Source organism: Podarcis liolepis (genome assembly GCF_965112155.1).
Source record: "Podarcis liolepis genome assembly, chromosome: 1".
NCBI classification, from domain to species: Eukaryota; Metazoa; Chordata; class Lepidosauria; order Squamata; family Lacertidae; genus Podarcis; species Podarcis liolepis.
The window spans coordinates 80,606,461-80,630,275 of NC_139554.1; the positions used below are offsets into that span (position 1 = coordinate 80,606,461).

Below are 23,815 nucleotides of genomic sequence, written 5' to 3' on the forward strand. Positions count from 1 at the left end.
GTAAAAAAAATCTGGGACAATATTTTTTAAAAAGAAACATATTTTTAGAGAGGCTTTTTTTAAAGGAGAGTTGTACAGAATTTTTTTAAAGTTCAGTTTCGAACCCAATGCCTAGATTATTTATAACGTGTCGTTACAAAAGGAAGGTGCCTACAAGAGCCCATGGGTAGAGTTTCCATACATCACCCAAATATGGCAGTCCAACAACTTTGCCAAAAAAAACTCAACAACTTTTCTGTCCAGATTTTCACTGCTTGAAATATGGCAATCCTACCAGGGGTCCCAGGCACACACACAGGGTCCGTGTCCCCTTGGATAATGGAAGACATGGCAGAGAATGTAATATTTTAAGAAATATGGTTTATTCACCTATTTACACCTTCAGTCTGCATGGAGGAAGTCCATGACTCTTAGAAAGTGGTTTTCCTAGGTAATTAGTTAGTTGTGTTGTTTCAAATGGAATTACTGAGTTAGATCTCCCAGCCCTTTTGGACTCCATCTCTCAGTGTGAAGGCCTCTACACTGCTCATTCTTGACATCTGATTTTCGATTGGCCTCTGATTCCCAGCACTTCATTCCAGATCTCAATGGAAAGTTGTCTCCCCACACTTCCTCACCAGTCTTATGCTGTTCAAATCATTTCCCCCCTCAGCCTGTCTTGTATTATTCCCTCCTGTAGTCCCTAATTTAATTTTGCTGCAGCATCGGCATCTGTGGTTGGTACTGTTGCCCTTTGTGGTTGTAATCATTGCCCTTTCACATCTAATCCACAGTCTAAGGAAGAAGGATGCACTAGTTGCATGCCTGAGGCCTTCTGGGTTATGCTGCGCCAGCAGACTTGCACCAAGAGTAGCACAAAAACTGTCTCCCTTCTACACCTGTGTTTTCATTTGCTAATTGTTCACTAATTAGCATTAATTGTCTCTTGCCTGCCCTAGAATCATGAAGCACATTGAGACTGCCATCAGAAATCACAACCAAGCAGCCTTATTATCGAGACCCAATTAGGAACAAAATGCTCACTTCATTATCTTATGACATGCGTTTTGTTTTGTTTTTTTGTTACTGTGAACTTAATTAATTAGAGTTCAATTAATCCTAAAATGGTCTGGCTGTTTCTCCTCTGTTGGGACTGTGATGAAGGGGAGGCAAGGTAGGCCTTCAAGGCTGAATTTTGTTCACCTTGAAGAGCATGGAGAAGCACCAAAGCATCTACCTAGTTTCAAGACCCCCAAAGTAGAGGGACTCCCATGGACATCTCTGTTTGCTTGGGAGGTGTGAAATGAAATGGAAAAAATGCATATAGTTTTGTGGCTGCCAGTTTCTAAGCTAGAGACTTCCCCATGCCTTTAAAAGTCTTTTGTATCAGGCCCATGACCTGTTCTCACAGTGGCCAGCCGGATATCTGTGGGAAACTCAGCTGGTGGAGCATGAGACTCTTAATTTTAGTGTTGTGGGTTTGAGCCCCACATTGGGCAAAAGATTTCTGCATTGCAGGGGGTTGGACTAGATTACCCTTCTGGTCCCTTCCAGCTCTACAATTCTGTGATTCTAAGCACATAAGCAAGACATGAATTGCCACTGAATTAGATGCCAGTCAACAGTGATTTCTCCCTCCCATTTTCACCCTGTCCTTTTATCGGTCTCTCACCTGCGGTCAAAGGTGAAGCAGATGAAAGACCTGAGATAAGACAGGTGAGAGAAGGCACTACTGCTGCTGTTTCCTTTTCCAGTTCAGCAGCATGGGGAAAATCTCTGGCTTGCAAATTGGCCACTCCTGAACTTTCTAGCAGTATTACAAATCCAACTGAAAATTAAATCTTAAAAACAAAACAAAAATATAAGTCATACTGACAAATGACAGAATTAGAATAATAAAGCAATGGACTCCTGATGTGAATCTGAGTATATCATTCAACATATTTTCTATTCACATCAGCAACAATGAGAAAGGAATAACTTTATTTTGTTTAAGAAAGTGACAAATGCTTTCACAATTGCCCAGTCAACACCCAGATCTCTATAAAGAATGTGTCAATGCCAGTGAACCAATTGCTAAGATAATGTTCAATTTTTATTTTAGTTTTTGCAAAGCACTTTTACAAAAGAACACTTTGATCAGCCTGGAGCCTCTGATTGCGCCCCTTAGCTAATAAATATCACTTTACAGGAACCCTATGCTGAGGGAAAATGTGTGGTTAGAAATACCCAACAGGGTTTGGAGGAAGTTGCAACAATAAAATATTAAGAGAACATGTTCCTTCTAGAGGGCAGTTAATTAAATTGCAATGGCCTGATCTTTGGAAGTGAAAGGCATTCAACAGTTCCCATTGACTTCTGTGTGAACTATGATTAGTCATCTCCACTGAAGCCAAACTTTGATCCCTCGATATAGCCTTACATTGCCTAATGCCAGGGACCTAGCTGTTGCCTTGCCTTTATATTTCTGATGCTTCAATGCACAATGCAAGAACTCTATAGTTTTTTTCAAGGCAAAGTACACTGGAATTGAATGTAGTTGTAAGTTGTCAGATCTGGTGTTCCAGATCTCTAGCTGACAATAATGAAAATGCAGTTTGGGAAGCTTCTAGTTATCTTCTCCCCTCTAATCCAATTCAGTTTTATTGCATAAAAATACTTAAATAACATCAAATGAAATACTAGAGTAAACAATGACTATGGCCAGGTTTGCACATAACACTAAGCTAAACTGTGGCTTAGTGCAGTGTTTCCCAACCGGTGTTCCACGGCACACTAGTGTGCCGCGAGACGTTGCCTGGTGTGCCACGGGAAAAATTAAAAAATTCGAAAGATATCCAGAGAGGCGGCCTTCAGGCGAGTTTTAATTTTAATTTTCCTTCTCCCACTTAATGCCCCACGCTCGCCCGAGCAGCTTGCAGTCCTCGGTAACCACGGCGACCCGAGGGAGGGGAGGGAACAGGGAAGTCGAGGGCGGCGGCGAGCCGCGATGACGTCAGTGGGCCGCGCCGCCTCGCCCTGGCACGGTGTGAGAGCCCCGGCTAGTGGCGCAAGCTTCGGAATAAGTGGGATCCGCGTGCGCGAGACCGAGATCGCGGGTAAGGAGCTCAGCCCTGGGCAGGAGGAAGCGGGGCCGCGTGTGCGGGCCACATCCCCAGAGAGAGAGAGCCTCCCCCGGCCCACCACTCCGGGCAGGTCCACTCGCATGAGGGGGCGGCGATGGCGATGGCCGGCAGCTTGCCTGCAATGCCATCCCTCGAGCAGGCGAGGAGCCCGGAGGCTACCAGATGCAAGTCCTCTTTCCCACCCTGCTCGGGAGTCCAGAGCACTTGGTCGCATTCAGGATCTAGAGTGGGGAAGCGGGGCTTGTGTCTGGGCTGGACACATTGGGCTGCCTGTGCCGCTCGACCTGCGGGGAGAAATCAGGGTGGGAGTCACGACCGTGAGGCAGGGCTGCCAAGTGTGGCAGAAGAGGACACGGCCGTCGCACCTGTCCTTAGGTAGGAGCTTCTTCCGTGTCGACCTGCTGCCCTAAAGTCTTGGCTTTTTTCTTGGCTTTTTGGCAGTTGGCACAGAAGGAAGGCAAGGGGGAGGGGAAAAATTTGAAACTTACACTTTCGTGCGTCCCTCCCGGCGTGACGCTGTGCGCTGACGTCACGGGGCTGTAATGGTGGTGTGCCTCGAGATTTTTTTCATGAAACAAGTGTGCCTTTGCCCAAAAAAGGTTGGGAAACACTGGCTTAGTGTGAAGCAATCAGTATACTGGTGTGTAGTTAGAAAATCATGTCTACTTCACCTTCCCCAATTCTGCTGCTGTTGCACCACCAAGAACTAAGCCATGATGTGACTTAGTGTTATGTGTTAGGCTAGTGGTTTGTCTTGCTCCAAACAAGCCACAAGCTGTAACCAAGGTTTGTTACTGGCTTACAACTCATGGTTTATTTGGGGAAGACAAAGCTTGAGTGTACCTTCACTCATAACACTAAGCTAAATTGGTGGTGTAGGAAGTGGTGTGCAGTGGGTGCAGGCCGCCCCAGGTGTCATCACTGAGGGGGGTCACCGTGGGGCCTGGCCTGTAGCATGCCTGAGCCACACATCTCTCCTGGGGAGTTACGCGGTGGCTCGGGCACCTGCAGGCTCCGTGCTGCCTGAAATGGCAATGTGGGGCTTGCGGACTCCGTGGAGGTTCCATGCAGTGTGCTCTGCCCCGGCTTGCCCTGCCCCCGGGTGCAGGACATTTGTGCCGTCCCGGGCACTCGAGCAGCTAGCTACGCCACTGACCTAAATCATAGTCTCCTGGTAGTACACACAGTTGTGAGGGAGGAGCAAAGCAGCCAAGTTTTTCTGTGCACTAACCTGTTTCATAACTGGTTTGGCTTAGTGTTGCATGTGAATGACAATTATTAAAAGCATACAAATGCCAATATCTTATTTGATATACTTTATATATCATAGAATCATAGAACTGTAGAGTTGGAAGCAAGCATAAGGGTCATCTAAATCCTACCCCCTGCAATGCAGGAATCTTTTTGTCCAACATGGGGCTTGAACCCACGACCCTGGCAATAAGGATCTCATGCTCCTCCAACTGAGCTATCCTAATGGTTCTGATTTCATTATTTTTAAATGGACCAATACAAGGACATGCAAATAAACACTAGCAGAGAAGAGAAAATATGTTCAAAGCTCTAGAGATAATTGCACATACCAACCCAGTCAACACCATCCCCATTCCTTTATTTCATTCAGTACTCTGTACTGTAGGAATATTTCTGCTTCACTGTGATAAAAAGGGGTGGGGGGAGAAGGAGAAAAACAGGTAGAAGGAAAGAATGTGTTATCTGCATCTGATCTGGTTAGATCTCAATAGTGTAATTAGGGAAAGTGTCAAGTCCCCTTTTGTCTGCCCCATGAGAAGTTATTCTGGGACTTTCACATATGACAGAACTGTTCCAGGAGTAGCACAAAAAGGAAACCTTGGACTGCAACTTCTCAGCTATTTTCAGATAGTTGCAAGGGAGATTTCATTTCAGTTTGCTCCGATAGCTGCAGAAGACTCAGTTGACGTTTGTTCCAATTCAGCAGTAAGCAGTGGGTTTTCCCAAGCACAACAGTGGGACCAGAAAAGTACTTGTCGGACCCGTGATTAGAAATCCACAAGTATGTGGATGAATCCTGAATTAAACAGTGTAACCAGATCACTCTGCAGTTTCTTTTTGTCTCCTGCCCTTTGCATTTTATATTGTATATGTTATATATTGTTATAGGAATTCTAAGGTAACAATATTTTCTCATGCTGCTAAATTATCAGTGTAATTCAATAAAACTGTTTTGATTATTTTTTTAAAAAAAGCAGGGGCTTTGACTTCCAGGTCATCACTTCAGTAAATACTTTAAAAATTGAGGATTAAATGGTGGGTGCCTGAGTTTGCTGTACAAGAACACCTAAAATTACCAGTCTTCTACCTTTCCCTCTGGTTAAGTCCATTCTTCATCAGCTGTGGATCTACTAAATCTACATCATGCCCAGGGCATTTTTGTGATGTATGAAGCTGTCATTGGTGATCACCTCATAGGATCTGTCCATTCTGCTATCATGTTTGGAATCTGTTGATCATTGACAAAGCCCAATACGTTTTTGTATTTCTAGTACAGATTTCCTTTGTCATCAGATAGATGCAATTCTGGTTTTATGATTTTAGCACTCCTGGTTTGACTTGGTAAATGCTTCTTTAGCTGCTGATAGATTTTATCTACAAAGAGGAAATGCATGTGGAATTACAGCACTAAGTAAAACCATCTTTATACAATACTCTGTTTTCAGCCTTAGCTGTAGCAGATATATTAGTTCACTGCGACTAGCAGAGCATTTTCTCTTACCAAAAACTTCTACGGAGGTCACCCCCATATTACAGTCCACTTATGCAAATTTTCTACTTTCAAAGGGTCTACTGGACAAAGCTGGCCTTTTGTGTTTCCGAACACTAATCACATACAGTGCCACTGCAAGTGTGACAAGGGGAAGGGACCTACCTAGATCTTTTCCTGTTCTCCTTTCAGAAGCAAAGCTGTTCCTCCCACCAGATAAACCCTTATCCTCACCTTCTCTTTTTCCATTTCATTTCAGGGCAAACGCTATAAAAACTCCTTGGAGACGGTGGGAACTCCAGATTCCAGCCGAGGTCGCAGTGAAAAGAAAGCCATTAAGTAAGTCACAGGAGGAATTATAGGAGTGAATGGACTGGAGGTGCTTGGATCACAATCACTGCACAATGAAGATATTCATTGGGGATGTGTTGGCTGTTTTGCCTTCAGGCAACCCTGTAGCTGAAAAGTCCTAAGCACACGTCACGTGTCTCCTCCACTGCCATATTGCTCTAATCTTAAGCATGCATATACACATATATATTTATATATATGTCACACCACTGCAGTAGCAGCCAGTGTAGTAGGGCATGGCTACCCTCCCAACATTGGTATCTCTGCAGCGTACCTGGTCAGGACTGAGTGATGGTGAGGTCAGGGTTGCATAGACCATCAGCGGAAGCACCACATTCTCTCTCCCAGAGTGTCCACACAGCCCCAAGCTCTCCTCCCCTCTGTCTCTCCCCAGACCTCTCCTGATGGCACCAGTGTTGGGAGCAGTGGCACCAGTGTTGGGAGGGCAGCTTCGCAGTACCACCGCACCAGCTGCCACTGCACCACTGTACATGTGTTGTACACATTCAGCTCCTGATACTGCTTCAGTTTGTGTAATTGTTCCTGTATTTTTTGTAAATGCCCCACTCTTGTGCATACACCTTTATGTTTTCCAACCAGACAATGCTCTTGGCACACCTGTAAATATTTCTCGTCCCAACATTCATCAGAGTAGCACCACTTCTTTTATTACCCTGAAACTTTTCCCTACGAAAATAAGCCTGTTCTCTTTATATCACTCTTACCCTCTCACCATAGCAATCTGACACCTGTAGTCACACCTCCACATCCCAAGGCTCAAAACTCCAAGTGCTATCCCTCAAAAAGCAATTCTATCCCTATTACATTTCTGCAAGCCTTCCCCCACCCCCCACATTTACTATTTTATCTGCTTCTTTGATATTTCCCCTGGGCACAGCCTGTATTTCAACACATTTCAGACTCTCTCCTTCCCTATACATGTGACGTCAACAGATTCGGACTACCCAAGAGATCAGTACCAAATTGCAGTTCTGCCTTATATGTAGCCATCCACACTTGATATATACCAGTCCAAATAAGAGTTCAGCCTTTCTTCTGTTTCTGGGCACGTGATAAATCTCCTGAATGGAAAAGCAAACCATCGATATTTTCTTTCTCCAGGGCTTAGTCTCAGGTGTGTCTGTAATGTAAAAGTTAGTAAAATCCTCCTGGCCCCTTTTCACGGGGTGAGAGGATAATTATTTTATTTATTATTTATCTCATAAATTTTATTTATTGCTTGACTGCAAAAGCAACAACAACAACTTCAAGGTGGTTATGGATATTCTCTACGTATGTAGATTCCTGAGCCTTAAGACTATGCCCCCACATTTTCAAATTGTGGCAATTGGTTCCAGGCAAAATGCTGGCTGCATAGTCTTCCTTTAGCCTGAATAAATAAATAAATCCTTTCCTCTGAAACAACTCCAAGTCATTGTGGTCTATGGACTCACTCCAGGTTCCTTTGTGGCTGTGTATGTTCACACAAAGAAATGACTTGGCAATGAGTTGTGTAGTAGTAAAGTGGCAGACTCAGCAGTGGGACAAACTGTAAACAGCAAATTTGTCCATGTCACTGTGATTTAAGCCCCTCTGGTTATATGAAAATATTCTCTAGCAGGAAGCTGGGGACTAAGCCAAATTCCACATTCCCACCAATTATATGCTGCTCTTCCTTAGCCTGCTGTGGAAGAGTTCTATTAAGCTTTATCCTTTATCAGCTTTCCGATAATATGATAGGGCCCACCCTTCTCTATAAACACTTCTGGGTCTCTTTCTTCTCATTGTCTTACATAAAGAATAGGTTTTCCCAATTTTGCTGCATAGGAACCCCTGCTTTTACTTGAATGTTTCTTTCGTTGCATTTTCTTGAGACCTTTACGATAAATATTGTTGAGGACCTACTGTCATTTGGTTTGAAGGCTAACAGAGGAGAGAGACCTAGAACACTTACTCTCTTTTTTAAAGTAATGTGTGTCACATAACATTTTCTATATATACTTCATCTACATTTGTAACCTAACCCTTGTTAAAACTGTACTTGTTCCCCCAAAATGTTTACAATGTTTCTGGTTTGTTGGCAGGAGATGATTCTGCTCAGCTCCTTGAGCTGGACTTCTTCAAAGTCGATGCTTCCTTCTTTTTGTCCCTGGAGGGTGTGGTGGGTTAAGGGCTATAACATACAACAAAGGGTGTTCTGTGTAGAAAAGATTTATAACCCGATCTTTGTACATGTTAACTTGGACTCAAGGCCACTGATTTCAGTGGGTCTTTCTCCTAAGTAAATGGCATAGGATTAAAGCCTGACAGTGCATTCCTATGCATGCTTACTTGGAAGTAAGCCCCATTGTTTCCAATGGGATTTGCTTCCTAGTCAGTGTGTTTAGGATTTTCACCTAGTTACCCAGTGATTAACTCAGAACTTTCCCTTAGAAGCAAGGAAGAGGTGAGCATATCACGGTATTTGAGTACTGCAGAAGCACATGAAGCTGCTGTGCTGAGCAATGTGGTGGAAGAAAACCTTTAAGGTGCCTAGGCTGTTCTTTGGACTCATCAATGCAGCTGTACTCATAGCTCAATTGAAGATGGGTCTCCATTTATTTCTTCCCTTTCTTCCATTTAGTTCTTCCCTTTCTTTCACACTGCAACAATTACTTACGATGAGTTGAGTTTATATGATAGGGATACATCACGTTGGGGTGAAATTTCTCCCATGATTACAATTCCTTGTAGATGCACACCCATATGGCAAAACTGATATTTTGTCTCATCTTCAGGAATGATTAAAAACTCACATTTCCCGAGAGCATGATTAAGTATCAGTTTTGCAACATGGCTGGTGTTTTGCCTTCCAGTATGATAATACAAGCTAACCCTCAGTTCCTTGCTGCCATCTGCCTATGCGACTGCCAAGTCAAATTTTCTGCAGTACAGGACACTGCAGAGATCTGGCATTTATTCCAAGGAGTTCAGTGGTGACGCTGAGATGTTGTGAAATAAGAGAACTTGATTACATCCCATGGAACTATGTGGATCTGGTGAAAGGAGTGTTCCTTCAAAAGTGTGAACATCTGGCACTTTCTGACCTGTATCTCCTCCTGTTTGGTGCCAAGAAACCCACTGGGGTGATGATATGGAGGGCCAAACTGCACAAACTAAATATGTAGCATTAAGCTGCATGTATATGGTTTTCCTTTATTTAACAAGTGCGTGAGGAGGGCAATTGTCATCAGGACCACAGCATGCACAGAGGTGAAGTTTATTATTTCCTTCTCCAGACACAATCCCAAGGGCAACGCTTCTCTCCCTGCAAGCTTAGAAAGAATATTCCTGTTGTTGCCAGTGGGAGCTTTTATTCTAAGCCCTATAGCTGCATACAGGGTGCATTTTCATCTTGGACTGTGGTTGTGGAGGGAAGGGATACCTCACCTTCCTGCATACCATAGTCATTGGCTGACCCAATAAAGAAAAAAACATATTCATGACTGCTCCCGATGCTGTGCCCTTATAGTGACATCTAGTTTGACCCCCAAACAGAAAGATTGGTGACATTTCAGTATGTGTGCATTTGTGTTGTGCAAGCATTTATGTGTGATTATTCATATATATGTGTGTGTGCGCGTGCGCGCACTGTATGTAGATGTGTGCTTACATCTCATATTTTGCATGAGTGAGTGTGTATGTGTGCACATACTTGCATATAGGTAGATACTGCATCATTGGATGCACGGACCCATCTGTAGCTTGAGTCTCTGAGTAGCACTGCTTTCCATTAGCTAAATCCTTAGCAGAACCATATGTGATGAATACAGAGATCTGGGGTCTTGTTCTTTTATCATAAATGTGTGATACTCACTGTTGTCTCCCTGGTGTCTTTGGGACCTGGCAGGCTGTGTACATTCTGCTCTCACTGGATGGCTATGCCTATGAGTGGGTCAAGATCACCATGATGCAACAGCAGTAACCGCTACTAAACATAGCAATATTGAAAGCCTGGGACTCTTCTCTCACATTGCACAGCAGCAGAAGTGTTTCCCTTGCACAGTCCTATTGCAGCATTACAGGAGGCCTCTATGACACCCCTGATCCCAAGCTCAACAAGGCAAGTGACAGATGAGGAGGAAGGCAAGCAGAGATTCACAGTGGAGAGATGTTTGCCTCTCCACTTTCCCCACTTCCTTGTAACACTTTTCTTTGTGTTTCCATTCCCTGCAAATGAGCCTTGAGTTCAGGCGCTTGCAGACTGCTGCTATTTTGGCGTGGGATTCAATCACGTCCTGGTAAATTCAGGTTGTGCGCGTATAGTTGATTGCGAAGTTCTGCGCAAGAAAATAAGAAGAATGCACTGGAAAGTGTGGGGAAACGCTTTCTGTGAACTCAACGCCCAAGACAAATGCTGAATAAACAGGTCATATGGGGGAAATGCAGTTACCCTTTATCCCAGGTTTTTCATTTTCTTCTCTTATGTGTCTCAAGAGGCCAGTGGAAAGCCTTTTCATCCTCAAGCCCGAAAGGAGGACAGTTAATGAGCAGCGAATGGACTGCGCACAGAAGTGTACCCTGGAAGGAACCTTTGATGTCTCCAATAAATTTACCAAAGAGCCTCTTGACTTCAAAGACCATTGTTGTCAGATCTCAGTCCTGTGAAACAAGTGCTAGGTAGCCATTTGATGAGCTCTAAAATCAGGAGAAGATGGTTTAGTCAGGCTCTATCAGATCATAGAGTGGGAGTCATGGCCTATTTAGAGAATATTGCCAGTGCACAGCCTCTAATTCAATACAGATCGCCCTCCCTGGCTCCTTCTGCACAACTGAGCAGAAGATCCATGTGAGGACATGCCACATCCCTCAGGCTGCGTGAGGCCCTCTTCTTGATGACAAGCATCCAGAGTCATCTTTATTATTTCTTCCCATGCTCCAGGCACACATCCTGGCAGGCATGGGGAAAGGGTTCAGAGGCCAAAGCCTTGCTCAAATTAATTCTCTCCCAGTGATTTTCTTGAATTTCACTTCAGTACACGTGAACAAAATCCCATGGTTTTTATACCGCTCAAGTGCGCCACATTGCTATACACTTGATAGAATTATAACACTCTACTTCAGTGCCTCACAGGAACCATCTTGGTGAGTCGCTCTCCCTAACCTGACACTCAAGATTCTTTGCTGCTTCTCTGTTACATTTATCTCTAATCTGATGCATGCGTTCTGCACAGAGAACCACTTGGAAGAGATTATATTCTCTCCTCAGAAGCAGCAGTAGGTCCTGCCAATATTTTGGGGTTGGGACAGAAATTACTACTATTTTTTATTTTTATTTTTTCTATAAAAAAAAGATGCTGCCATTGTGCTAGGTGCTATTGCAATCCTTCTCTAGAAGGCTCCATATTAGATGAAGACTGAAAAATGAGTAGTGCACGCAAAATGGCACTACTTTGTCCTTCCCAGGAGGCAAAATGGAGGGCCTGAGAAGGCAAGTTGTAAGGCCGTCTGAGGGAAACTTCTTTAACTGCACGCCATCTCTTTCTCTTTCTCTCTTTCTCTTTCTCTCTCTCCACCAGATTCTGGAGGTGCCTGCTCCTGTCTTCCTCCAGCTTTACCTCCTGTTCCCACCTGTCCCTCTGTGTGTGTGTGTGTGTGTGTGTGTGTGTACACATGTGGGTGTGAGGCACAGAGCTTACCTTCCACAGGAGGAGAAATCACCACTCTGACCTCGCTGTCTCTCATTTGGGGTTTGTTTTTTTTTTCTTCTCCTTCCTCCCCTCGCAGGAATTTAGATTCTCTCTCTTGTATTTCCCTTTTTTATTTTTATTTTTCTCCCCTCATCACCGGCTGATGTAGTGATCTAGACAGAGACTTTTGGAATAACAATGACAACACAGTGCAGCAGAAATGGAGCTCCTACCCTCCCAAGGAGTTTATACTAAACATATCACCTTACGCCCCGTATGGTGATCCACGACTTTCCCTCAAGTGAGTCTCTCTTTAACTGATTTGATCATATATAGTGAGTATATGCACACCCTTCTTCCAACCTCCCCTTCCTGCTTTCCCCTTCCCCTTCCCCTTCTTCCCCCTTCTACCTCTTCCCTCACACTCCACCCCCTCCCCATGGACAAATGGCCATGGAGACGAGCAACCCCTCCTGCCCTCCCTCCCTCCCTCCCTCCCCCTTCTCATCCATTAATTCAGTGGTTCCCAACTACTGGCATTTGCACTGGTACTTGGTATGACAGACTTGTGTGGTTGATGCAGTGGATTCCCCCTTTTCTCTGGTCCCAGTGCAATATAGTGTTCTTCTGGATTCGTTGGCATCAGGTCAAGCTCCTGACTATTCACTCTCAGGGTAGGCCTTCCAACCAAGTGGTTGGCTTCTGTACTCTGCTTTAAACCCAATACACACAATAGTCACATAAACCAACCCAAATGGAAACAATGGCCAACATTGCCCAAGGCCTTAGAGCCCAATCACAAACTTAGAGCAGTCCTGTTGTTCTGGAGGGGCCTTGGCTCAGACGTTCGGCTTGCTAGGCTTGTACGGTGCTCCCAATGGGTTGAGAACCACTGCCTTAAGCAGCTCCCTAAGAGAGGCCGGCACCTTTCCCTCCCTGCCCCCCGCCTCCAGTTCCTTTGGCTCTCCTACCCCTCACACCCCTCCACCTTCTCTGCAGCACAGGACGGGGTTGCCCGTTTTGGTCACCCTCTCAGCGTGTTCTCTGCATCTGCACTGTGTGGTGATGGTGATGGCAGTGGTAAGCTCTCTCACTAACATGGCTTTTCTCTCCCTTCGCCTGCACAGTGCCTCTCCCAATGGCCTTATCCATTGTTCAACCCTTCTTTGTCTATGGAATAAAGTAACTTTTGGCTGCAATCATAACCTCACAACCAAGCCAGGGCTGCCTGCTGTCTTTGCCTGGGACAAAGGCTCTCCTTGGCCCTTTCTTTTGCAGTGCTGATGTCTCTCTTTCTCTCTGTCTGTCTGTCTGTCCCTTGTCTGTCTGTCTCTGTCTCTCTCTTTCTCTCTTTCTTTCTGTCTCTCTCTTTCTCTCTCTCTCTTTCTCTTTTTCCCCCCTCCTCTTTGCGTGACCTCCTTCTCACAACCACCGGCCACCTTCCTCTCCTGACGTGCCCCAGTGGCACCTTGTTGTCAGGTGCAAAGTTGGCTGCTTCAGCCACCTCAGGATTGGCTGGGGAGCGGGAAGGACGCCACGGGGAGAGGCAGCAGCTCCGAGAGGACGGCATGAAGAGCAGCGTGTCTGCCCACAGCGAGCCCAGCATTGGGAAGGCGGGGAGAGGTCGATGGCAAACGGTGCAGAGCCACCTAGCAGCAGGGAAGCTCAGCCTATCCAAGTGAGTGAGAGTACATTACAGGCCTGGCCTGGCCTTGTGACGCAGAAGTCCTTGTAGCTAGGGATGGGCTGAGGGCGGGGGCAGGGAGGGGGAGGGGGAGAAACCAAACCCAGCTACCATCTTGGTGCTAGATTCAGGCAGAGCAGAGGAAAGCATAGGTGATGGTTGTGATACCTGATGGAACAGTCTGCTGTGCCCTGGGATCAGTTCTGTTGTGCAGGAGCAGAGGGCTGTATTACACACACACACACACACACACACACACACACACACACACACTGGCTTCATATGGAAGTAGTCTTGAGAATATGCAAATCAATAAAAGAAACAGAATTTTGCCATATGAAAAAGGATTTCACTTTTAGTAAGTGTTATCACTATGTAATCCTTAGTTGGCTAATTTATAATACTAACCAATTAGAGAAGGGACACTGGTGGCACTGTGGTCTAAACCACAGAGCCTAGGGCTTGCTGATCAGAAGGTTGCGGTTCAAATCCCCGCGACGGGGTGAGCTCCCGTTGCTCAGTCCCTGCTCCTGCCAACCTAGTAGTTCGAATGCATGTCAAAGTGCAAGTAGATAAATAGGTACCGCTCCGGTGGGAAGGTAAACGGCGTTTCCATGCGCTGCTCTGGTTTCGCCAGAAGCGACTTAGTCATGCTGGCCACATGACCCGGAAGCTGTCTGTGGACAAACGGCGGCTCCCTCAGCCTATAGAGCAAGATGAGTGTGCAACCCCAGAGTCGTCCGCGACTGGACCTAATGGTCAGGGGTACCTTTACCTTTAACCAATTAGAGGTTAAAGGCTCAGGAGAAGAGAGCTATGACTCTATTAGCAGCTTTCAGTGGACTGCCCATCAGTAGATAAGGGCTGCATGATAGGTCAGGCCAAAGGGCTGACCATAGCAACTGTAGCATTACCTGCGCTATTAGATGATTCTGAGTAAATTTACTGTGAGCTACAAGGTGATCCTAGTGTGAGCTGTCCAGAAGTGTGAGATCAGAGTGTGATTCATCCCAGACCTTTTTATCTCTCATAGATGCTCCTTGTGTCTTGAGCAGAAAGATCCCATAACTGTCTTTATTAGTGGGCTTATCTTCCATTAGGTTTCCAAACAGATCTTCCTCTTGACACTACTGAATGAGCATTCCTATGTGGCTTCTCAAAACCAATGTGGACTCAGGAAATGACTGGTAGTTCATTTGTCCTGTCAGGTGCCTCATTCCTGACATCTAAGGAGCTATCCTATTGAATCCATGTTCTCAGCGGAGACCAAAAGTCTTAATATTAATTCATATCTAGATTAGTCCTAGACATTGAAGCATTTTCTGACTAAATGAAGTTTTCATTGTGGAGTAAACTAATCTGTCATATACATCCCTCATAATGAAGATTTTTGTGACTGGATTGTCCCTGTATCTGGCATGTGTGTTTCTGTGATGGAGCGCTACTTTGCTTTGTCTGTCTGTCTGAGATAGCCTACCTGTCTGCTTGCACAATAGCCTTGTGATAGGAATTGGAAGTGGGATAAGGTACCCACAGGTATGCCAGAGGGCCAGGTGTAAATGGTACAGTCCCTACAGCACTGGGACTGCTTCCCACACCACAATTACCCTTGATAGAAATTTATATAGTCTGCTGGCTCCAGGCCTAGGAGAGCCAATTTTAGTTTCCTGTGACTGAGAGGTTGAAAATTGGACTAATTTAGTATTTGATAGAAAACTGAAATGAGGTCACTGCATGTGAAGAAGGCAGTGGCTGGAAAGGTCCATTTCTGCCTCATGCCTGGCAGCAGGGGGGGTTGGGCTTAGGGGCTCAGTACATGATCCAAACAAGCTCACTGGTAGCAGATGCATGCAGAGCTACCTGAATAATTTTCCAAGGCAAGAAAAGGGGGTGTTGGGCTCTTTGCTTATATAGGTTTTCACAAGTCCTTCCTTTCCTTTCCTTTCCTTTTCTTTCTTTTCTCTTTCTCTCTTGCTCTTCCTCCTCACTCTTCTCTTCTCTTCTCTTCTCTTCTCTTCTCTTCTCTTCTCTTCTCTTCTCTTCTCAACACAAAAAGATTCCACCACTTTGCCATTACGTCCCTGGCATCAGCATTTCTTTGCTGTTTTTGGTGGAGGTGGCTTTCAGGTCAGGCCAGCAGCAAGTAAGGAACGCTCGAACCCTTCTGCCACGAGGTCCTGGTTTCTGTGCCTCCTTGGTTAAACCTAAGAACTAGGTTGGCTTTAATTTCTACACAAAGTGGCCTGTGAAATATTTTGGCACAGTCAGCCCCATCTGGCTGCTCAAGAGTGACTGCTGTCAGATGCTCCACCCTGAGAAAGCAGGAGGGCTTGGGGAGAAGCAGAGCTGGGAAGCAGTAAGACTGGTGGGTGATCGGCCGCCTGTGCACCTCTCTCCTGTCACATGTTGACACACCTGCCTCAGGGATTGGCCGTTTCTGTGAGATACTCAGGCATGAGGCCAGCCATGTCCTTCGGGGGCACACCCAAAGGCATCCTTCAGAGCTTAACCGTTATGCCTTCAACAGCCTGCTTTCTCAGCCATCCTGTTGTATTACATGCTTTGTCATTTATTGTACACATCCCTTTCCTGTGCACTTGTTTTCCCACTCCTAACTCTGGCTTTGGCTTAAACTGCAGGCAGGGCTGTTCAGAAATGGTGTTTTAAAATTTGAAAGGAAGGAAAGCCAATTCTCTACTGCGGAAAGGCAAATCAAGCACTCAAAACAAGTTATGCGATTCAGTAAGGTGGATGCAAATCTGCACTCTGTACTTGAACTCGGCTTTCTGCTAAAATTTAGAACTTGGGGCAAGGGCAAGAGCAGATGTGGTGGCAGGTAACTGAGAAGCAGGAAGATGATTAAAGGTCACAAGAGAAGGATGGCTAGCTATGCATGCCATAACACTCTGCCACCCAGTAATGCCAGTGAGCTCTTAGTTCTAATTCCACAAACATAAAGGCTTATAAAGCATTTCTAAATAAATGAAGGAAAAGGTGCATAAGTCAATGGTAAAGCACATGTTTTATGTGCCGAATATCTCAGGTTCAACCCCCAGCATCTCCAGATAGGGTTGGAGGAAGCTCCTATCTGAAACCCTAAACAATAGATGAAACAATAGGGGGACCTCAGTATAAGGCAGCTTCCCATGTTCCTAAAAAATGTTCAGGAATCTAAATCCTTTTGCTCATATCAAATTCCACCTGGAATTCTGCAAGTGCAGACCATCAGAAAATGAACAGCCCTGACTATGAGGCCTTTTTTGTGAGTACCTGCATGCCTTCCCTCCTGTCCTTTCATCTAACAGTGTGATCAGCTATGTCTGTTCTTCTCAAGTCTTTGGCTGAATGGTTAGCTAATATCTGCATTGTGTTTCTGAATGTGTGCTCAACCACTTGTTCTGTGTGGTTAGCTGTGGGGCTCCGTCATGTATTTTTGACAGCAATCTGCACTTCTTGTGTTGTCTTTCAAGCCATATGTTCTGTCCTGTGCTTCACTGTCCACAGGCTACAGACCATTCCTACAAGGCTCTCTCACACATCTGTAGGGGCGTACATCAGGGATACCAAATGTGGTGCCCTCCTGATGCTGTTGGACTACAACTCCCGTCATCCATCCAAGCTGGCTGGAGCTGATGGAAGATGGTTAGCCCAACAGCATCATGAGGGTACCAAAGTAGCTACCTCTGCAGTAAGGCATAGCTATACCAAACTATGCATCATGCATCACTCTCAGTAGGTGGAGGACACCTCACTGTGTGATGTGCTTCAGTCCTGATTTTGAGGGCAGAACAAGGCATGCATCTTCAAACACAGGTCACACTGAACAGCCAAAAAGTAAGTGATGGCAATTTCAAGTGGAGGTGTGGGAGCTTACTTTTTGCCTCCCAACCCCTCCCCCTCCCCACCTGCTACCATGCAACCCAGCTTCAGCTTTTCAGCTGTGGTATAAGACCAGAATGAAGCTCAGATAGGAGGAAAGTGGCCTCGGAAGATGGAGGTGCAGTGATGGAATGGACAGATGCCAAAGATGGCAGGACTCATGCTCTTTTCATAGTTTTGCAGAAAAGAGAATTTCAGCAGGTGTAGCTTTTATGACAAGCTGTTGAAATTCCCTCTTCTGCACAAAAGGACAGAAGCCTTTTGCTCTTTTGCATCTGATCACTCAAAACAGTGTATGGAGGAAAGTTTCAGCACCCCTCTCCCACTCACCTCTTCTTCTGGAATCACACACACACACACACACACACACACACACACACACACACACACATTGTGTTGCAGCTGTCTGACAGTGACACATGTTTGAAAACAGAGGCCTGCAACCTTCAAGTTTAGTTCCCTTCTCAAACAGCTCCCCAAATTTCACTGGAATGTTTCATGTGAGAGAAGACAATATGGCAACTTTTAGGAATATAAATACTGAGAAGTTGTCCACGCCTGGCCTAACAAATCCAAGCCCGACATGTCTATTGTAATTATTACAACTCCCTCAGTTTGCCACCTTTCAGTGGACAGGTTTCTATGCCTTTCACTGCTATGTAACAGGCAAAAGTGCAAATCCCAATGCCAACTTTGGCACACAGTAGCAGGAAAAGCTACAGCAGTTTCATTTCTGACTACCTTGCAGCTGTTAAAGGCATAGAATTCTGTCTGCAAAAAGTTGGCAACCCTATTAAGTGTAACTATGTGCTCTGGAAGACAAAGCTACCTGTATTCAAGATGAGAGTAGGGAACTCCTACAGCCTCATTTAAAAAATAAAACTTGAGCCCTGGAGCATGCCACCAGCTTGGCCATCAGTGTCCGTGACACCATTCCTAGGACATGTGAGAGTTCCTATTCCCACTGCCACTTGGGTGAGGTGTGCTGATTCAGACACAGCCAGTGGGGAAAGTGGTTGTTGGGTGCACTGCATGTCACAGGCAGCAGCACAGGCACCAGGGGATTTGCCTTCACAAAGCAGCCTAATTAGTTCGGAAACGAGAGTTGGTGTTCTGAGCCTCCTTACAAGCAAAGGAGCACGGAAAGGAGAAGTCGCTTCGCAAGCAATCTCACACTGAGCTCAAGAACTGACAAGCAAGGAAGGCCGCAAAATGGCTACAGGGCGGGGGCTCCATGCTGCTGGAGAAGCTGAGGTGCAGCTGCAACCCCAAATGACGGCTTGCTACTTCCGAAGGTGCCTGGCAGAGAGAGTGCTGTGCTGGGGCATCTTCTCTCTAACTATCTGCTTTTCCTTCCTCCAATTTTGCCCCTTTACCTTCTTCTCCTTTTTCTCCTTTCCCTCGCCCTTCACTTCCCTAAGTTTTGAGGATTCCACCATGTCCACAGCCACTACCCTTGAGTATATCCCCACCTCAGCAGGAGACCCGAAATGCCAGCGCCCGCGCACCCTCATGCGCCAGCAGAGTCTCCAACAGCCACTCAGCCAGCACCAGAAACCCAACCACAGCCAGCCCACCACCAGCCAGAGCCTGGGCCACCTGCAGTCCCACACCACCTCCACCAGTGGCAATCCCCGGGGCTGTCGGAGCGCGCAGTCACGGCAAGGGACCCCTGCTGGCTCCAAGCACAGGACAGGTGGTGGTCGTAGCCGCTCCAATCCTGGGAGCTGGGACCATGTGGTGGGGCAGATTCGGAATCGAGGCTTGGATATGAAGTCTTTCCTGTAAGTTATCTTTCTCTTTTTCTCTCTGCATGTTCTTGCACTTGTTTGTTGCTCCATTAGTTTTGAGCCCTGTGTTGAGACAGGCAGTTGACCCCCCCGCCCCCCGAAGGCAGCAATGTGAGAGAGACAGTCAGCTCGTACTGTCATGCAGCTAGCTCATCACCAGCTGAAGGATCAGCATTCTCCTTCTCTCCTTAGACACCACCCAAACTGCCCAGTTTCACATTCCAAATTCTAATCTTCTTATTTGGATCGGTTCACATTTCAATATGAAGCCACCCAATTCACCCTTCTTGGAACACTTGCAACCTGAAACACAGCTGTCCTTCAGAATTCATACTTCTCTGGATTTTTTGATGCAATTCTGCCACCAAAAATGTGTACAAAAATATGTATATTAGGGGAAAGGTATGCATATATTAGTGAAAGTAGCAAAATGCATGACATTCTGAAAAAAACGCTTTAAAAATGTGTGTATTAGGAAAAATTGGATACAAAGATGGGTATGTTACAAGAAATGCACACTAACATGTTGATGAATTTTTAGGAGAACTTCATTTTTAAAAATCACAAATGGATGTGGAAATGTGGCATAATAAGACTGGAAAAATTCAAAGTGAGAAAAACAAAGTGGAGAAATTTGTCTATTCCTAATCTGATGTGAGGTGGAGAGAAGGACTAGCTTAACATATAAGGGTCTCCTCCTCTGTCTTCTTCCATGTTGAAATTATTCTAGTAGCCATTGCTTTGTTGGGTTCCTCAGCTTTCTAATTATATACAGTGGAATCTCCAGCTACAGCCATTATTATTATTATTATTATTATTATTATTATTATTATTATTATTATTATTTAGCGCCCTTCATCCAAGGATCATAGGATGGTTTACAATATAAAAACACAAAAATACACACCATAGTAACCAAGAAGAACCATACCACCACCAGCCCCAACACACACACATTTTAAAAGGTTACAGATTGTTTAATCAGCCAAAGGCCTGGGAGAAGAGGAATACTTTCCCCTGGCACTTAAAGATAAGTAACAAAGGCACCAGGGAGAGCATTCCACAAGCAGGGAGCCACTGCAGAAAAGACCTGTTCTCATGTTGCCACCTTCTGGACCTCTCACAGAGGAGGAACAGGAAGAAAGGCCTCAGATGATAATTGCAGGGGGGGGGGGCTGAGTCAGTTCGTATGGGGAGAGCTGTTCTCCTGTTCATTTAACAAACATAGATATAACCATTATAATGGTTCAGTTGTTATCCTTTCTGAAAATAAGAACATTTGATGTTATAACGTTTGTTTTGCCCCATGGTCACTTCTGCCATGACACAGCCTGGACCCATGTACTCTTAGCTCTTGGCACAGTGTAATGGAAATAGATCCTTTAAATACAGGGGTCCAGTCTCAGCATAAGGACTGGATTAGATGACCTTCTAATTTCTTCCATTCCACAGCTATGTTAATATTGTAGCCCATGAGTGCAGGTTTCTGCTTAAGCTGAGCAACCGGGGAATGTGGTATGCAAAGTGGGTGAATGCATCCCATCCCCAAAAGTTCAAATGGAATTTGCAAATGATGGACCCTTGGCCACTTTAGGCGTTTCATGGTTGAGCAGGGATTTGAACCCAATTTCCCCACATCCCAACCTAGCGCACAGCCCCCAGCACAAATGTTGCCTCTTTACGGGAGAAAGCTGCCTTGTAACATTAAGGAGAGATTTTCTCCCCTTCTCCTGCACCGAGGTTTTCTTTACATCACTGCAAAGCTGACAAACCCTCCCAGAAAGAGGTGACTCTTCAGTTCCCCTTCACAAACAGGGGTTTGGTCTTTTTATCCACCAAATCCCTGCCTATCAGTCCTTCAGATCCTCCTTGCTGTGATCTGTAAAGGCAGCTTTGTCAGAGCGGCTTGAAGCGTGTGATTTTTAATCTGTCTTAAATACTTTCCCTGTTGGTGACAGCTTCTAAATTCCAGGCGCCAATGGTTAAGCTGAAGCCTTCACTGTCACCTTATCTAGGAATTTGACAATGTCCCTTACTTCTTTGCAGGAGGGAGATTGTTGCGCTTCTCTTTGCCATAACGTGAGCCAATATTTGCCCGTGCTTGGAGTAATTTTTACAATTAGCCATTCATCTGAATGGTACATAGGGAATTGAAGTTGTGGTGCGTTTAAGCTTCAGGGAGGGCATTATACTCTTCAGTTGGTGGGATTTTTCAGCGCGGCTAAGGAAGTCCATGGTGAGAATTTGGAAGAAGGATAGCTGTGGGCCAGGCACTGCCACAAGAGGACTTGGTAGATTGTAAGATTCCCAGCTCAACCACAAACTCTCATGTATACAAGCACATATGATTAACAGTAAGTTAATTTATTTTAGTTACAGGTAGGTAGCCATGTTGGTCTGCCGTAGTCGAAACAAAAAATTAAAAAATTCCTTCCAATAGCACCTTAGAGACCAATTAAGATTGTTATTGTTATGAGCTTTTGTGTGCATGCACACTTCTTCAGATAGACTGAAACAGAAGTCACCAGACCCTTGAATTCTTATTCTCATTATACATGATAAAACTATTTTTAGCCATCTCACCCCTTGCTTTTTCCTGTAAGACCAATTGCAGTCGTTAACAGTCGTCAACAGGTTTACCACACCTATCAGCCAATCACCCATTCCAACCACCCTTCTGAGTAATACCCCTCCCCACCCTCTAACTATATATAAGGGTCTGGTAACTTCTGTTTCAGTTACAGATAGGTAGCCGTGTTGGTCTGCCATAGTCAAAATAAAAAAATTCCTTCCAGTAGCACCTTAAAGACCAACTAAGTTAGTTCTTGGTATGAGCTTTCGTGTGCATGCACACTTCTTCAGATACACTGAAGAAGTGTATCTGTTTCAGTGTATCTGAAGAAGTGTGCATGCACATGAAAGCTCATACCAATAACAAACTTAGTTGGTCTCTAAGGTGCTACTGGAAGGAATTTTTTGTTTATTTTGAATGCCACTGGTGCTGTGTGTGCTTTCCGCATGGGTTTACAAACTACATAGAGCTACATAGAGTGGAATGCCACCCAAATAGTTACCTGAGGCAGTGTGTGTGATCAGGGACCTCACAAAAGGGACTATGGACAAATAATTGCTTTTTTTCTTTTACTTTAGCATTCTTAGCTGTGATATTTTAAATGAAGCCAAAATCAGGCTAATCTCATGATATTTTTGTGCTACTTCCTCAACCCACATGGGTGTGGCTGCCATCATTTTATCACTAACTCCAAAGCAGGCAAAAACACTATACTTACTGCTCAGGGGTGTTTCCTTGCCTGGCCATTCCCTCCTTGAGAGCACCTACCAAATCACAGTAATGATAAGGCTACCATGAGTAACATTGGAATAAGGTGAGCCAAATGAATATTACCTATTTAAAAATTGCACTTAGTGGATGAAGAATAAAGTAAAATAAAATTAGAGTTTTTATTTTAAAAATACCATAAAAGTATGTAGAAAGTCAAAACATTGCAAAAGATAGTTTGTTGAGCGGCAGTGCTAAGAAGCTTAGGTAATATTTTCCATTGGTTCAAAAGTCCATGATTACGATAAAGTGTGCTAAGACATCAAAGAAAAATTCAACATGGCTCTAAGCTCACAATAAAGCCAAATAAAGGACAAATAAGTAGGACAAGAGCACATAAGTTTCCTAGAATGTACCACCTGGGATCTTGCTAGGACCTCCTTTTAATTAGCTGAAGAAGCAACATCTCCAGTGCACATAATCCCTTGGGTTCATAACAGGTTGACTCTCTTACAGTATGATCCTAACCACACAGAGGTACTGTACACATCCTATTGAATTCCATGGGAATTGCTCCTGAGTCAGTTGGTTTAACATTGTAGCCAGGAGTGTCCCAATTACCTCGGAATGCAGGACTTAGAATCTCATTTGAAAAAAGCTCCTCAACACTTTTGTATTTGTAGGTGCACTGGGTTAAAATAAGGAGGATTTAAGTAATTATAAGTTCCAGGAAAGGAGCAGGGAAGAGATGTGTACTCAACAAAAGTGAAATCATGGCTGCCCAGGAGGTCCAAATATCAATAAAAAACTAAGCAAAAGTCCTTTATGTGACAGCTCCTTTATAAAAGTTGATGCTAGATAAAACCACTAGTATATTGGTGCTGTTCCCTTACCACTAGTGGCGGTTAAGTCGCTTTGATAATACTTTCCTGAGCTCACAGGGACATGATCAGTTGTTTTTAGCTGCTGTAGTCTTTGGTCATATAGACACTCTCAGTAAGAGTTAATAAACAGTAGTGGTATTCAGCTGATGCTATAAAGCCTGCCAAACTGCTGTTGAGCCTGCGGCATCTCTGTGACACAGAAATTAGAAACAATTCAGAGGAAAAAAGCTATGGCTATAAGGATGACAACAGTTTTGGAAGGCAAATTGTATGAGGAAGGGCTGAAGGCAACTGATGAATTTATAGCCTAGTGACAGGAATGTTAGGGGGAGAGGGGGCACGTTATTCAAAAGTATGTCGGAAGAGACTGGGAGTTCCTCAAAAGATTCAGGGAAGATTGGATAATACACAAGGAGAATTTGCTCCAGGAA

General features: G+C 44.8%; 1 protein-coding gene across 5 annotated transcripts in view; it reads left to right on the top strand.

Annotated features, from left to right (window-relative positions):
• Nucleotides 1-23,815, top strand: part of SYT7 (synaptotagmin 7) — a 232,156-nt gene that overhangs the window by 153,110 nt on the left and 55,231 nt on the right. For 2 of the 5 annotated variants that reach the window (XM_083498042.1, XM_083498041.1), the window contains exon 3: nt 6,107-6,186. In XM_083498042.1, coding sequence (XP_083354168.1) covers nt 6,107-6,186 — 80 coding nt within the window. Of the gene's footprint in view, nt 1-6,106; nt 6,187-12,036; nt 12,169-13,329; nt 13,546-18,851; nt 19,215-23,815 lie in introns of all 5 variants that reach the window. The other 3 variants (XM_083498038.1, XM_083498039.1, XM_083498040.1) reach the window with 3 other exon arrangements.